At 38.3% G+C, this 16,529-nt stretch overlaps 1 protein-coding gene across 6 annotated transcripts in view; it reads left to right on the top strand.

Moving 5' to 3' along the window:
- LOC149795686 (uncharacterized) overlaps positions 1-10,612 on the top strand; it is a 54,140-nt gene extending 43,528 nt beyond the window's left edge. For all 6 annotated transcript variants that reach the window (XM_089965554.1, XM_089965552.1, XM_089965550.1 and 3 more), the window contains one exon: positions 9,915-10,612. In XM_089965554.1, coding sequence (XP_089821680.1) covers positions 9,915-10,262 — 348 coding nt within the window. In that variant the 3' untranslated portion in view covers positions 10,263-10,612. The remainder of the gene's footprint in view (positions 1-9,914) is intronic.
- Positions 10,613-16,529: the final 5,917 nt, after the last annotated feature.

Below are 16,529 nucleotides of genomic sequence, written 5' to 3'. Positions count from 1 at the left end.
TGATCATACCAGTCAGCATTATTGTATTTACAATCTTCTCCTAGCGCGAATGTAATCAACATGATATTAATTTCTGGTCACTGCCATTCAGGGTAACGATCAAGAATGCCGCAGAAATCTTCTAATGTAAACGGTCTAAAGTAGAATAATAGGGTGAACGCACACTTGATCCAGAAAAATCTAATCCGTTTGTTGACTTCTTTAACTTTCCTCGACACAAAAGTTCTACAGTCACCCATTGAGATTTCGCTCTGGCAACTTCCTTGTACATCTTCTCTTGCAGTTCGTTTGTCAATGATTGAATATCATTTTTGAATGGGTTTTAAATACTGGTCTCAGTGGTGTCCAACGTTAGACTCATAGCAAATCTGGTTTCTTAAACGACATGGTAGGTTACGTCAATGATTGACCCCACTAAAGGTAGGTAGTGACAATTCGGAGACCATCTAGCATGTTCCAGGTAGGCTGAATCTTGTTGTTCCCACTGGTGTAGTGACGCACCGCAACTGAAGCACTTGACTTTATCCCCTTCGCCCAAGTAGAAAAATCCGGCTCTGGCTAATTCTTATGGGGTCGGTCCTCCCAGATATTTAGGCCATTTTCCTTTGAACGATTGAAAACGATTTTCAAAGTTGCAGTATTCAGGCAAACGCACAGGGAACGAGTATTCGTTTTTCACAGGTTCGTTTCGATGAGGGTAGGGTGACATCAACAGCAGGTTGCTCAGGGCTGGATGACATCCATAGGGTGGTAGCCATGAAGGTTGACATCCACATTCACAATGAAACCCACTAAAGAGCCCACGATGACGAGTGGCATCGCGTTCGCATCCGTTAGGTTTGACACGCACAGCATCACTTTCCATGATAGGAGTAGTGGTAGTGGTAGTTCCCATGATGCTCTACTGCATCGCTCTCAATGCAAGGCACAGCATCGCACTCTACTTGAGAATCACCCAACTTGAATTGTGCGTGTCTGAACTTGTTTTGTGTTTCTCTGAAAGTATTCATCTTGTTCACTTGTCTTGGTAGTCACAATGAACTATCGATCTTGCACATTGTACCTTTTATATGTTGTTGTTGTTGTTGGTATAGGGTTTAACGCCATTTTTCAGCACAAGATAGGCTATACATGGCGGCCAGTTTTCAGTTTCAGTTTCAAAAAAGCATCCACGTAGTCTGCGAAAATGCCTTTCTTAGTCTCGTCGCTGTTGTATTTCTGTGTCTTGGGAAAGTGGTAAACCTCGTACACTTCTAACAGTTGGTATCCCATGTCCAGAGTTTTGAACAATTCCACGCTAACCCACGTTCCCGTCAAGGCGCGTTCTTCCTGGGTGTGCTGACAAGGTTGGTCTTGGTTGTATGTTTTGGCACAAGTACGGCACAAGGGAAACATCAGTTTTCCTTGGCAATGGTGAGATAACACAGGATGGTACAAGTCGGTGGGAGGCAAGACTTTGCACTTGATCAAGCCTTCGTATTGTCGAATGTGGTCCAGGTCGATGTGTTCCGTCAACAATTCCGGGTGCCCTGCAGGAAAGCGACAATATTTGCACACGTAAGGATACAGCGAGCACACCTTCAAGTATTTGATTTCTTCTCCATTCTCATAGTGAGAGTGGTACAGCAAACAGATGTCATTTGTCCTTCCTCCGTACAGACTGTCCCTCAGGTTCAGGGGGTCCATCAACTTGTAACTTTCTACGATACGTTTAATCTCGGGATCGGTTTTCAAACGGTGATCTTATTCGTGTTCCCACATTTCCACCACTTGGTATCCTTGCTGTTCTAACTTCAATCGCTTCTGACAAGTGGCCTGGTACAAGACTTCCATGGTTCGTTGTAAAAACTGATTTTTAGTGCCACGTTCAGGGTAGCAGATGGGACATCCGTGAAATGAGCAGCCGTTAAACTTGTACACGAACTTGGGGTTTTCTAAGTCCCAGCCATCTACCGAATACATTCCGATGGTCTTTTTGCTCCCTCCGTTGCGGGCATTGTGAATCCGTTTGTCTTCCTTGTCGCACAAGTAATGTAAGCAGCGTAGGGCTTTGACCGAGTATTGACGTTTGATAAAGTTGATCATTTGAAGACTGATGACAGTCAGGGTGTTTTCAGGCACGAATCGTTGTCTGTACACTAAGGAACATGCTTTGGCAATGGTGCAAGCTTCGTTCAAAGGATCGACCCCTCTGTGTTCCATGAACAATTCTCGAAATTTTCCACAGCAATGCCGTAAAATGTTCACGTCGGAACGACAATACTTTAACATTTCTTCCTGAAAGTCGAAAGGGTCTGAGACGTGAGCTTGGTACCAAGCGTAGAAAGCTTCTCGTTGTTCGGTACGCATATTGTCGGGGTCGTAGTCTTTAGCCTCAGGCAAATGGGCTAGAACGGCATGTTGATTGGCTTCGGTATTGAAAAAGTGTGGAAAGTATCCTTTGGCCATTTCTGTCATTCCAAACGTTTTAGGCATTCGACTCAAAGGCACGGCCAAGTAGCTCATCGAATCTTTAAATTGTACTTGTCCTACTTGCATGGAAATGATTTTGGGTCCGTTCAAAGTCTTTTTAGGACGTGCGGTGCCTTGTTCAGTATAGTATCTGAGAAGAAACTGTCCATCGTATCCAGAGAAATTGTGGGCCATCACCGTGGCATGGCGATGACAATCTCCATAACGTTCGATGTTCTCTTGCCTCCACGTCTCCTCGATGGGGTTTAAGATGCATCGGGCAAAATTGGCTAGCGTGTTCGGTCCCCGAAAGATTTTTTCACGTCCTCCAGGAATCTTGTTGCAGTGAGGGCAATGACTAAAGATAAGCTCTTGGATGCACTTCTCGCATGCTCGGTGAGCCACGCAGAAGTTAGGAATGTGAATGCCGGTCTCTTGGATGCGTTCGAAATCGAAAAAGATGAAATTCCTTCTTCTTGTGGTCATCATTTTCCTCTCATTGGGAATGGTATTTTTGAATGTAGCATTGGTGTTCCAAGTCCACGATTTGGTGACAAAGTGACATTTTTTCTTTCCTGAACATACGTGTGCCTTGACACTGTTGGTACGTATGCCTTGTTCACACGTAGGGCACAATCTCAGCAGCTGACAAGCACTTTTCTGCTGTGAACTTTGCATTTTTAGATGTTGTTGGTAATAGGTAAGGCTGACAAAAGTGCGCTGACAAGCAGGGCAATGCACTCGTTCTTGTCCTTCGTCCAGATAGTGTTGAGAGGCCCAACATCCTGAGCATTTCGAACCACAATGCTTGTGTTGCTCTCGATTGTTGTAGCCATAGTCATATTTCTCACAGTAATAACTGTATTCCAGGAATGCGATGATAGTCATGAATGTATTTTCCACCCTTAAAATCTTTGCCTCGAAACAACAGAGGTCCGCGCACTTTTTGAGGGTCCAATTTCAAGGTGTAGCGTGGAGCTAGGACATCTTGTATTTTTCGCATTTCATGAATGCCACAAGGTGTGTCTTTGGACAGGCCGGCTTGTTGTAACAGTATTTCTGCTTCACTTCTTTGTTTGGCTCGGTTCGATTTTCGAATGTTCTTCCAGGCTCTTTTCCATTCTACCGTGTCGTTCTTGTTGGCATAGGTTCGTCCCACCACGATGTCTCGGGCTAAACACATCTGGTCTTGAGGGTTGTTAATTCGGACGAGGCTTGTTTTGGTGTTACGAAGGTCGTCCACCAATAAGACCTTTTTGTGTCCAGTCCCTTGGGGAAGAGACACGTGGGTCATGGACAGTGTCGCTTTTCCATCGGTGATGTGAAACTGGTCATTGGATTGTTGCACGTGTTGAATCTTGTCGATGACTTTGGAAGGTGTCAATTCTGCTGAGCTGCTAAACACGATGCAAACAGGGGATTTCAGGCTACACTGATGTATGGATAGTCTCAAGCGATCGTCTTCTTTGGCTTGACATTGGTGTATCAGTGTGGTTAACAAAGAATCCCACATCTCGGTGATGAACCCTTCTGCTTTCTTCAACGGTATGTCGGATTTGAAATCTTTAAACTTCACCGTGTAGGTGTAAGATGTGGTTCTAAATTTTCTAGAGGAGAGCTTTTCCGTCTCTCGAATGTGATAGTACTTTTCAGGGTTTACTGGTGAACTTTGGCTAGGTGAAGACTCCCTGGGTCTGGATTCTGGTTCACTCATGTCATCTTCAAAATCACTGGCATGAATTTGTGCCAAGACTTCAACTGTTGTACGAGGCGATACATCACGTTTCTACCTCTTACTTTCTTCTCCTTTCTTCACGAATTCATGCGATCGTTTCATCTTGACTGCAAAAAGTTAAATGACTAGATTTTAAACAGCATGGGTCACTTTATATCCATGGCAGATCAGCGTATATATAAAGGATGTGTGTCTTGCCTTTCACTATTCATTTCACTCTGGGTTTTGTTCTGCTTCTCCGCGTGTGTACATAGTAGATTATGGTTATGATTTTGCGTCTCGGCGTGTGTGGATATTATATAACAGGTGAAGTGAATGTAAGGGTCATTCATATGCCTTGAAAAGAATTGACTTTTCTTGCCTCCCCAATATTTTAGTGTGTTGTATCAGTGTTTGTCTATTGTCTGTGTTATATAAATCTCCCACGTTCAATTCCCATTGTCCCTAGACAGACCCACCATGTTCATTTCCCATTGTCCCTAGACAGACCCACCATGTTCAATTCCCATTGTCCCTAGACAGACCCACCATGTTCAATTCCCATTGTCCCTAGACAGGCCCACCATGTTCAATTCATATTGTCCCTATAGTACCGGTCTTGTATTTCCCGTGTTAAATTCCCATTGTCCCCAGAGTGCCGGGACCCTGTTTTAACATTAAAGTCCCTTTTCCCTAGGGTGCCCCTATAAACTACTGATATGAATTATATTAGGCCATAATGTGAACGATTAAATAGGTTGATATGAATTATATTAGGCTAATGTGTTGACCATTAAATTATTTTAGGCCATCACATGAATGAATTAATATGTTTATATGAAGTATATTATGTCATTATGTTAATGATTAAATAGGTTGATGTGAATTAAAATGAGCTATTACTTTGACAATTAAATAGGCTGATGAGAAGTATATTATGCCTAGAAACATTTACAACAGTTGTCAGTTATCAAACATGCAATGAACAAAGTGTTTCACTTGTTCAAAATTGAATACTTCATATGTATGTACATTGAAAAGTACATGAAGGGACACAACTTTATGGCTGAGCATATTAATAAGTCTCCCTTGTAAATGTAAAACCATATAAAATAAAAAATACTTAAAATATTGTAAACTATGCCCCATAATATTATTATTAACCTCAATATGGCAAACTGGGCCCCACATCTCTTCTTATTGACTTAAGATGCAGATTTTCACATTTTTCACATTGTGTTAACTTGCTGAAGAAAGCAAACGAAACTGCCTGATATTTACATGGAGGAAACTTGCGGCGATTAAAAACTTGAATGCTAAACTCGCGTGTGGTCTGTGTGTGTGTGTGTGTGTGTGTGTGTGTTTGTGTGTGTGTGTTCGTGCTTTTGTTTCAAATGGCGTCTTTCTTACGTTGCGTGTTTAGGTTCGAATAAACAGTAACACAAGAAAGAGTGAAAACAGCAAGCTTTGAAAAATATAATAATTTATTTCCTTGGAAAAATTATGTAAAATTGAAAAAATATGAACTTACGGTTTTAAGAATCAAATCCAAAAATAATCCAAGAATAATCCATGAGTAACATTTAGAAGTCCTAATAACAAAATGTTCTAATGATTTCAAGTTTGAGTCCTGACGAAAAATTCAAGATGTACGACGATCACGTATGCTGTAACTTGTAGTGATGGAGTCTACAGTTCCTTGTAGAAACAAGAAATATCACTCCGGTTTTGGAAATGCAAATTATTTTTTATCAGAGCTGTCTTTGTTTAGGAATTTCACATGAGCACACGTATTTTCCAGGAAGAAAAAAGAATGAATCCTTTTGAATCCCAGTAAATTGAAATAACTCCAAACAGCACAACATACCGTCTAGTGTAAAGAAAAAGCTCAACACAGAATATCTCTCCAACGAAATGTTATATCGTATTTCAAAACGCAAAAGAGGGTCTCGTGATCATGGATCAGAACCTCGTCGAAATTATTTACTTGTTAAAAATCACGTACACACAGTGTGTTTACTAAAACGAACAGTCATGGTGTAACTATTTTCTAAAAAATATTAAGTTCCTAACAATCAGAAATACATTATTTTGACATATAATGAAATTAAAAAATAAATAAAAAGATTTAAAACTTGCAAACAATTAAATCATATATAAATAAACCAAATATACATAACACTTCCCCATAGAGAAAAAGAAAGATTTGTATGATAAATCTTTGTTTTTACCACAGACTAATTATAAATGAGGTTAAAAAGAACTTATATAAATTACACACAGTGTACATGAAATAATACATTGTTATACACGGGACAGCGCGTCTGCTATTAAATTAACGTTTCCCTTGATGTGCCTGATATCACGATTACATTCTTGTAACAACAAACTCCACCTATGTAGTCTCTGATTTTTTTTATCTTGCCGATGAAAGTAAGGGGGTTGTATTCACTAAACACAATGACAGAAGAAGGTGCTGTACTAAGGTAAACTTCAAAATGTTGCAATGCCAATATCAAAGCCAAACATTCCTTCTCTACTGTTGAATAAATTATTTGGTGCTTATTTAATTTCTTTAAAAAATAGCACACTAGATGATAAATACCATTTTCATCTTCTTGAATCAAAACTGCTCCAAACCCAACATCACTTTCATCAACAGACAGTTTAAAAGATTGGCTGAAATTTGGAGCTGTAAGAACTGGTGCGTATTCAAGTATGGCTTTCAACTTGTAAAAAGCCTCCTGACATTTTTCAGTTCAAAGGAACTTGTTTTTCTTACTCAATAAATTTGTCAGGTGTTCAGCAATTTTCAGAAAATTGGAACAAAAGTTTCGATAGTATCCGGCCATATCTAAAAATCGCATCAGTTGCTTTTTATTACCAGGCACGGGAAATTCAGAGATAGCCTTGACGTTAGCATCCATTGGTTTAACTTGTTCGTGTCCCACGGTATGTCCTGCAAAAGTTACACTAGCACAGCAGAACTCACTTTTATATAATTAATTGTCAAACATGCATCTGTGAGTTTGTTAAAGAATTTCCGAATTGTTGCTAAATGTTCTTTCCATGTGTCGTTGTAGATGATGACATCATCGATGTAAGTAAGCATCACAATAGTCTAGACAAGAGGTAATCATATTCATGACACGTTGATATGTGCTTAGCGACCCTTTCATCCCAAACGGCATTACTTTATTTTCGTACAGTCCATCTGGAGTTAGGAATGAAGAAATTTCCTTTGCTTTTTCCGTTAGTGGAATTTGCCAAAATCCTTTCAGAAGGTCAAAATTTGTGACATACTTGGCATTCCCGATCTTATCAATAGTCACCATGCTTGGTGATGGGAATGAATCTGTTTTTGTCACATTATTCACCTTCCTATAATCAGTACACATACGGAAAGTTTTATATGATTTTGGAACAAGTATGCATGGTGAACTCCAGTCACTTTTACTGGACTCTATAAAATCATTCTCCAGCAAATATTGAATTTCTTGTTTCAAGAATTCCTGTTCGAGAGGGTTCATCCTGTACTAGTGTTGTTTCACAGGTTTAGAATTTACAATTTCAACGTCATTGAAAATTGTATTCGTTCTTGTAGGAACATCTGGAAATAAGTGCTCATATTCGAATAATACCTGATTAAGTTCATTTCTTTCTTGCTCTTGCAAATGTCAAAGTTTCTAGTCCGGATCTTTCATAATTTTTTAAATCCGAAGATTTGTCACTCTAATATCAGTAGAATCCGATGATATTCCTGACATGAATCTTCACTGAGTGGGACAGGTACAACTAAGTTAATTGTATGTTTAACCTGGCTATCTCTTTCAATTTACTGGTACTCCTATAACTTATTTAGATCCCAGGAGCACTATAATTTAACTCATTAAATTTCTTCTTAACTTTGTATGGGCCGTAATATATAATCTGAAGAAAATTGTGAAGAATGAGCAAGAGAGACAGAACTCCATTATTACCAAACTCAAAAGTTCTCTTCATGTTAGTTGTGTCAAACCATAATTTCACCTTGACTTGAATTGCTGAATGCCAAATTCAAGTATAATAGGCTGGAAAGTTTCAGAAATAACGTTTGACCCTTGACCCGATTGGACAGGCTTGTGAAGGCCATATTGAGTAAAAAAAACTTTATCAAAGTTTTAATATTCCTCCAAGGAATTGCCTATGGAAACCTTGTTGACGTACACATAAAAGTCAACATCTATTGATTACCTGACTTGGTCTAAGATACGGGAACAACACAGTCTACCATAATTCAACTAAATGGTTCGTCAAGGGCAGGAATAGGTTGTAGATGAGCCTTGGGAAATTTCTGATTTGGTTTTAATATCATTTGACAGGTATGACAAGATCTACAATATTTACTAACATTACTTTTGATTTTTGGCCAATGGAAGTGGCTTAAGAACTTGTGATAAGTTGTACTGATCATTAAATGACCAGCCAATGGACATTCATTGGCCAGACTAAGTCTTTCCTGCTTGTAAGGTTTTGGAACTACAATTTGATAGTTCACTGACGATTCATCATCAGCAGGTACCTCGGGATGTCACAACTTGCTGTTAAATTTTCAATGTTTAATGAAATAACAGACAGAAACTTCAGTAGCTTCAGTTTCACTAATGGCCTTTTGAAACAAACAGGAGATCTCAGAATATTTTTCCTGTTCTACGATAAGTGATTTTCGTTTATCACCCTGTTTAGAATAAAGAGAACGAGTCGTTAAAAGAGGATCACTGTGATCAATACCTTCTGATTGATCAAAAGAAGGAGTGAAAGTGACCTCACCAAAATCCCGACCAATACATGTGCCAGCTAAAGACATACTTTCCTTATCTACATCATTCTCAAGATCTTTCTTTGCCCTAGCCCTGGAAACTGCACAAGCTGGGAATAAATCAGGGAATTCTTTTTCAATTGGATCGACTTTATGATCCAAGCTAGGCTTGTCAGTTACAAGTGGATTAACCAGAACCTTGTCTCTGGCTAGGTCGTTGCCTAGTAATAAATGAACGTCCTCAACGGGTAAAACAGACACTATGCCGACTGTCACGGGTCCTGAGACTACGTATGATGACAAATCTACACATTAGAGAGAAACATTAACAAAGACGCACTCTACTCACTGAATAAGAACACTCTAATTAGAAGAATACTTCTGAGAAAAAGGCAAAGCACCTCACAATAAAAGACTCTGAGAAGCTCCTGTGTCCCTTAAAATTTTGATAGGGATATGATTGGCCGAATCACCCAAGAGTGATATAGAACCCTTCAATACTAATGGTTCATAATTCTCATAGTCAAATCAGACCGGGGTTTATTAGACCCAACAAATGTATTTCTTTCAATACATGACCGTGACCTTGACCTCTTAGAAATAAGAGCATTTGGAATAGGTCTGTCTTGCTTCAGATGCCTATTTTTCAATTTGTAGCATCATAAACGTGTCCTTTTTTCTTGCGATAGGTACACGTAGAAAGGGACAAGGATCTTACATCAAGCTTATCATAAGCTTGATTGTTAGAAGTTGTGCCAGCCTGGGCTGAAATACTTTTCTGCCAGAATACTGTTGAGTAGAAGTCTTATTTAAAAAAGAAACTATCTTATACATAAAATATTTTATACATCTTTATAAAGTTATAAATAAAATCCCAAATTATTATTATTATTATTATTATTATTATTATTATTATTATTATTATTATTATTATTATTATTATTATTATAGTTTAAGAAGACACTGATTGAGGTGTACAACAAAACAGCCACAGCAATCGTCTTTTTGGAACAGATGCATTTTGAGGAAGGTGCTATACACACTTCAAAAAGTTTATTCAGTGATGAGTCTGACATTTTGGAGAAACTGTACGGCTTCCTCTGTCAACTACATATCGGCATATTGAGTGAAAATGCTCACATTGATGAATATGTTAGCAGAAGCGTTATGCCTCAAGAATTTAAATGGATGGAAAGTGAATCCCTTCGGCATTCCCGAGACTTCGTGATTCTTCGGGACACGCTCGACCTTTTCCTTGAATTTTCAGATACGTTTGGAGTGCATGGTGGATATTTTTAATAGGAGCTTTATATAAACCTGTAACCGTTGATCTCTGACCTCTTTGTTAAGGGCAAAGCCATACCAGTTTACGGCCTCATATTGAAAGAATCACTGGTATGTCGAGCCTTTTGAATTCATATACTGGTACGAGGATTTATCAATATATTTAGCAAAATTATGCTTTTATTTCCGTGAAATTGTCTGAAATAGATGTCACGCTTTGGATGATTTGCATAACTATTTCTTAATTATTTTTTTTAAATACAAATTTAGTATTTACGTTATTTAATTGTTAGGCCGTATACGACGAAAGCTGATGGAGGTCATATATAATTAAGATATCTAATAAAGCTTGTTTCATTATCTTACTTCCATTTTCAAATATACACAGTTTATCTATTATCAACTCATTCCCATAGGAGAGGCTGGCTATATGGCTCTCGCTAAGTGAAGGGTTGTATTTTTGGCGTACGATTTGATGATGGATGCAGAGTTTATTACAATGCAGAGCAAGTATTTTTGCGGTCATATGTTCACACTTTTATTTACTTTGACACCGCTAAATCATTGAATTGCCAAAACATTCCCGTTGAAATGCAATTTGTATGTTGATAGGATATTCTCTCTCTCTCTCTCTCTCACACACACACACACAAACACACACACACACAGACACCCCCACCCCACACAAACACACTGTTTTGAAGAAGACAGATTCAAGGGAAGTTTTTGCTGGAGACTTACTTGATTCAATCAATGGCTTCCGACGGAAATAAATGTGCAGCCATATTGCATCGGCATGCACTTAAACACTGAATGAATTCACATTCCTTTACGAAAAATAGTTTCTGAGACTTCATGCTAACAATTTACAACCGATCTGATACTCTTAATATGAACATGTACAAATACAAGGTGACGTCAATGATGGCCACAATAATTAGCCTTTAAACCAGAGCTGCTTACTGATTTGCATTCTCAGGGTAGACTGGAATGGGTCTCGAGCTGAGAACAGCACTGCCCGCTGTGTTTCATTATAACTGTAGACCGCTCTGATAGCCAAAGGAGCTTAACGCGTATGTATTTGTCTAAGTGTAGTCGATGTTTGAAGATGCAGTGCATTTTCAATTCAAATCAAAAGAATTGTACTGTATTATGTCGAAATTTCAATAAATAAAATTCAGTTAAAAGTATATGCTCTTAAATAAATATGTACAAAGGCGTATATCCTTCAAATTAATGTTGATGCCCAACTAAAACGATACTTCAGTATTCGCATCACGTGTCGTTTCCTAATATGCTAATTTTTGACAGCTTAATTACGCCATTATTTCTGCATCAGTGTTGTGATCTAGCGCTCTCACCAAAGGTGTATATTTCGACTGAGAATTAGTGATATAAGTGGAACGTGTTTACCGGGTCACCGCATAGCCTTAGTATGGTCCAAACCTTATATTCTGGAAACCTTTCAGGCAAGAACTCAAGTTCAAGTTCTAAATCTTTGACAGTCTGTAACTTTAATTGGAATAGAGCCAAAATCTGATAAATTTCAGATTTTGTAAACTTGAGTCGCTCGACTAAATTATCCAATTTCGTATACGTAGACGGTAAGTATCATATCTGATTTTGGAGTTTTGAGAATACGGGTCCTTGAATGACTGTCTGACGTCATCCTTCAGGGTAGCGTTAAGTAGCTAAAGAATATCTGAAATGCAAAGAACTTTAGCTGATTTTCATAAGGCAAAATAATACGATTGTTTCGTATGTATATGTTGAAGATGTTTGCATATTTTCAATTTAATAAATAAATAAAAATCACATCATCCTTCTAAGGGGTTTTTAAAATGAATAATATGATTTGTCTAAAGACATATTTTGAGAGAAACAAACTGAAGATAATGCAGATTATTATTGCAAGGGACCTTACCGGGAGAAAACGAAAATGCTGAACTGAAATTTTAGACCAGTTTCTTCTTGAATTAGTATCAAAGGTGACTTTACAAATAAAGTCATTTATAAATAAGTAAGAATAAATATAAAGCTGGCAATCAATCTCAACAGTCTTCGGGCAGGCTGCTTAATAAATCAGTGTAGTTTAATGTAAACAGTAGAGTGTGACCTATCATATGTGACCGCTCCGGTGGTCTAGTGGTTAGAGCGTCCGCCTTGGATGGGGGAGGTCGCTGGTTTGAACTACTATCGAGTCATTCCAAAGACTTTAAAAAAATGATACTAACAGATGCCTCGCTAAGCGCTCAGCATTAAGAGATTAGTGTTAGGGCTGGTCGGCCAGGTGTCAGGATAATCTGACTGGTGGGTGGGACATTATGCTACGTGACTGCGGCATGATACCAAGTGCTAGACATCGCTATAAACTACCACTGCAGACTTCATAGCGAGCAGCTGGGAGGGCGAACAACCTCTAATTGGTTCACTCGTATTTTCGCAAATTAAGCCTTCCTACGAAAACACAAAAAATCGTAAAAAAAATGCGCATCCAGCGTAAAACAACTTCGTTTACCTGTTATCGCCGGTATGTTTTTTTTCCTTTGTCGCGCTGAAGGAAAAATGCGCGATCGTAAGTGACAATTTGGAGGCATGCCCTACCTGCTGCTATGATCCAAAAAATCGTATCTAACCCGATTCGATACCGTGTTCGAGGATCATGTAAATTTATTGTTATAAATCCGTGCGGGGTTGATTGGGCATGACTAAATAAATTTCTAAACTTATTCATATCCATATCGCCACTGCACCAAGTCTGATGTATATTTCGTAACGTGTGTGTGTATCAACACCGTTAAACATTGCAAGAATATTACAGTTATCCCTGATCACTTTCGGTATCTGGGTGTATCGCTGGGTTACATAAATCACATCTGTGTTTTTGTGCCTACCTCTGGAAAATATCCTGGCAGGATTTGATTGTTTATCCAACATCACATCATCATACACGACTAAATTATTAATAAATGCATCAATATCATCAATACTTGGCGCTTCATTAATGTCAGTTATAAATTCAACAACATCATCGCCGTTTTTATTTAACAATTTTGCACTTTCATTAAAATCTTTTAACACTTCGTAGCATCGTTGATCGTCCACAGATGGAACTACCAAATGCAACTTATCCCACTTCATCAACTTCATTATTAAATTAAGTAACAACTGTGTCTTACCACTCCCAGATGGTCCAGTTATAATGATACGAACAGAATTTGGTAGCGCTGCGTGATGCTTAACTGGTTCTCGTTTCCTTGTTGCAGAAAAGTCAGTGATTTCCATTAGAATAATATAAAATAAATATGGATTTATATTGTGTGAAATGCAGGTCGCCAACAAGTGATCTAACAACCATTACAACAAAAAATAACAGATCTGCGGTTACGGGCAAGTGTGAACGATGCGGTACAAAGAAATTTAAATTTATTTTCACTGGCAAGTCAACACAGTCAGGTGAAAAACCAAAGTCAGCGCCAAAGTCAAAGTCAAAGCCAGCGCCAAGTAAAAAAAAAAAAAAACGAGGAGGTGATATTGCAGCCAAGTTAACAAAGTTGCCAGGGGCTCCGTGGGCGAAATATCCAGGAGAAAAACATCTCCCAGGATATAATTACTGTGGTCCTGGGACCAGACTTGATATCAGACTTGATGATCAAGATCAACCAAACCCAGGTGAGTATCCGATAAACGATATTGATAAAGCATGTCATGTTCATGATGTAGCTTATAAAAGTAATAATCTACAAGATAGGCATCTCACGGATGTGAAATTAATTCACGCGCTAAATTCCATTACTGATAAATCTTTCAAGGAGAGGTTAGCTAGTTTGTTAATAAAATCCGCAATGAAAGGTAAATTAGCGCTAGGGGCTGGTAATTAATTATAATGGAGTCGATTTATTATTCCCCAAGAGGTATTGGAAAGGTAGCGCAGCAATTAGTAAACTCGCTGAAGCAGCAAAAGTCACACCTGATACTGTAGCAGATTGGTTATCCAAATAGGCAATATGGCAAATTTATCTACTGCGTCCTAAGAAAATTAATTTTGCACATTTTAATGTTAGTGTGCCAAATGAAGTTCATCAAGCTGATATATTATTTCTACCACATGATACCGTTAAAATCCGAAGACGTCAAATAACATACAAGTACGCGTTAACTGTCGTTGATGTTGCAAGTAGATACAAAGAAGCAGAACCGTTAACAACAAAGACAGCAACTGAAGTAGCCGATGCGTTTAAACGAATTTATCAACGAGGTGGTCTACGATGGCCAAATTTATTACAAGTTGATCCTGGCAGGGAATTTCAGGGTACAGTATCATCGCTGATGAAGCAACATAATGTCAACATTGGACGAGGACATACTGAAATTCACCGTCATCAGGCAATTGTTGAACGATTTAATCGAACACTTGCTGATCGGTTATTTGGATATCAGTACGCGAAAGAATTCATTCAGGACAAGAGATCTCGCGAATGGGTTGCAAGATTACCAAGTGTGATAACTGCATTAAATAATGAAATTACTCGAACAACCAACATGAAACCTATTAATGCAATTACCAAAAAAAATATACCACAGCGACGTGATTTTTCAACACAACCAATATTGGGTGATGTCTAACATAATTAGTTCCACTGGTAGACCCGCAATTTATAAACTGGATTCAACTGCTCCTCAACGTGGATTCACACGTGAACAATTACAATTCCCGAAGACACACAATTACCACCCAGATCACTTAACTAGCACCCCGACGTCGATTACACTCAAGACATGTCAGCATCACATTTTGTCGTGTATGACCAAGACGATTATCTTTTCTATCTACGGTGAATTGTCTTGGATTATTACTCGAATACTACCACAACATTATACAATTACAGCTCGCACAGTGATTATTCTGCTGTTGTTTCAGTGTCATGATAAATTCAACGTCAAGGTCAAAATCGCAATTATTTTTTTATCACTTTGTTTGTAACCGGCGAGTTTTTTCTTATTATATCACTGTTGTTTTCATTATTAATTTCATCAGCCATTGACTCGTCCAAGACAATTCTCCGCAATTGAGATATTCTTCTGACTCTGGACACAGCTAAGTTAACTAATTTTGACCACTCGATTCGATCATCAACGATCCAAACAACTGTATCAGTAATAGTCAGTCCTTGAGATGAATGAATCGTCATTGCGTATCCTAGCGTCCACGGGGATTTATCAGCGCGCAGTGCATCTTCAACAACATTGACATCAACTGTGACAATATCATTTAATACTAAATTCTGTTTTTCGGTCTGTCCTGGTATATCAACGTCAATATTTTGTAGTCGTGTATCAGCTGGTCTATAACACAACGGCACTGGCAACATTGGAAATTTCTCCCGTTGTAATTGAAATAACTGCTGTTGAAGTGTGTCTCTGACTATCTTTCTACTTGCCACTATGAAATCGTTTGGTTTCCACTTTTGCAGAAAGTCGCTCATTGAAGTCTCTGAAATTATTTTACGCATAATTTCACATTGAATTTTATTCTGTTGTAATCTGATTAATGTTTTAAATTTCTTCAACGTTGCATCAAGAGATCTATAATCATCAGACACTTCTTCATAATAATCAACAAAATCTTTTAACCACAAATGCGGCGATGGACCAAGAAAAGGTGGTGGCTGACCGTGATCGCCGCACATTATCACTGCTGTGTTTTTTGTTAGCAGCCAATCAAGAAACGTTTTTAATATATCTAACGACACTGTGCCTATTTCATCCCAAATAATAATCCGCGGAATGTATTTTTTTCCCATTCCGTCAGGAGTCCACGCACCACCGCTGTATTTGAAAAAGCTGTGATAAGTACAAGAATTGACTCCTCGTTGTTTCATCTCCCTGGCGAGTCTGTGTGTTGGTGTTAGCACAATCATATCTGAATTTCGAAATAATTCAATCACTCGAGTTGTCTTACCAGAACCGCCCGGTCCGTTCAAATAAACGGTTTTTTGTCTGGTGATTGGATCATTCACAGACGGCGCCAACGACAATTCTGATAATTCTGATTTGCAATAATTATCTTTAACCGCAACATCAGCGGATTCACAATAACAATGTAACATTTCCTTTTTTATTCTCCACGAACTCCATGATTCATCATTGCTTGTAAAACGAGCCAGTAATTCTGAATATCTTTTATCGATATAAAATGAATCCGTTGCAACTCTAACTGCAGTGTTAGGAAATCTTTTTATCATTGATAGCAAATTTATAGAAACATAAGCCAACATCGAA

Source organism: Sinohyriopsis cumingii, chromosome 7 (genome assembly GCF_028554795.1).
Source record: "Sinohyriopsis cumingii isolate HCF-2022 chromosome 7, ASM2855479v2, whole genome shotgun sequence".
NCBI classification, from domain to species: domain Eukaryota; kingdom Metazoa; phylum Mollusca; class Bivalvia; order Unionida; family Unionidae; genus Sinohyriopsis; species Sinohyriopsis cumingii.
This window is presented reverse-complemented; position numbering and strand designations above follow the sequence as displayed.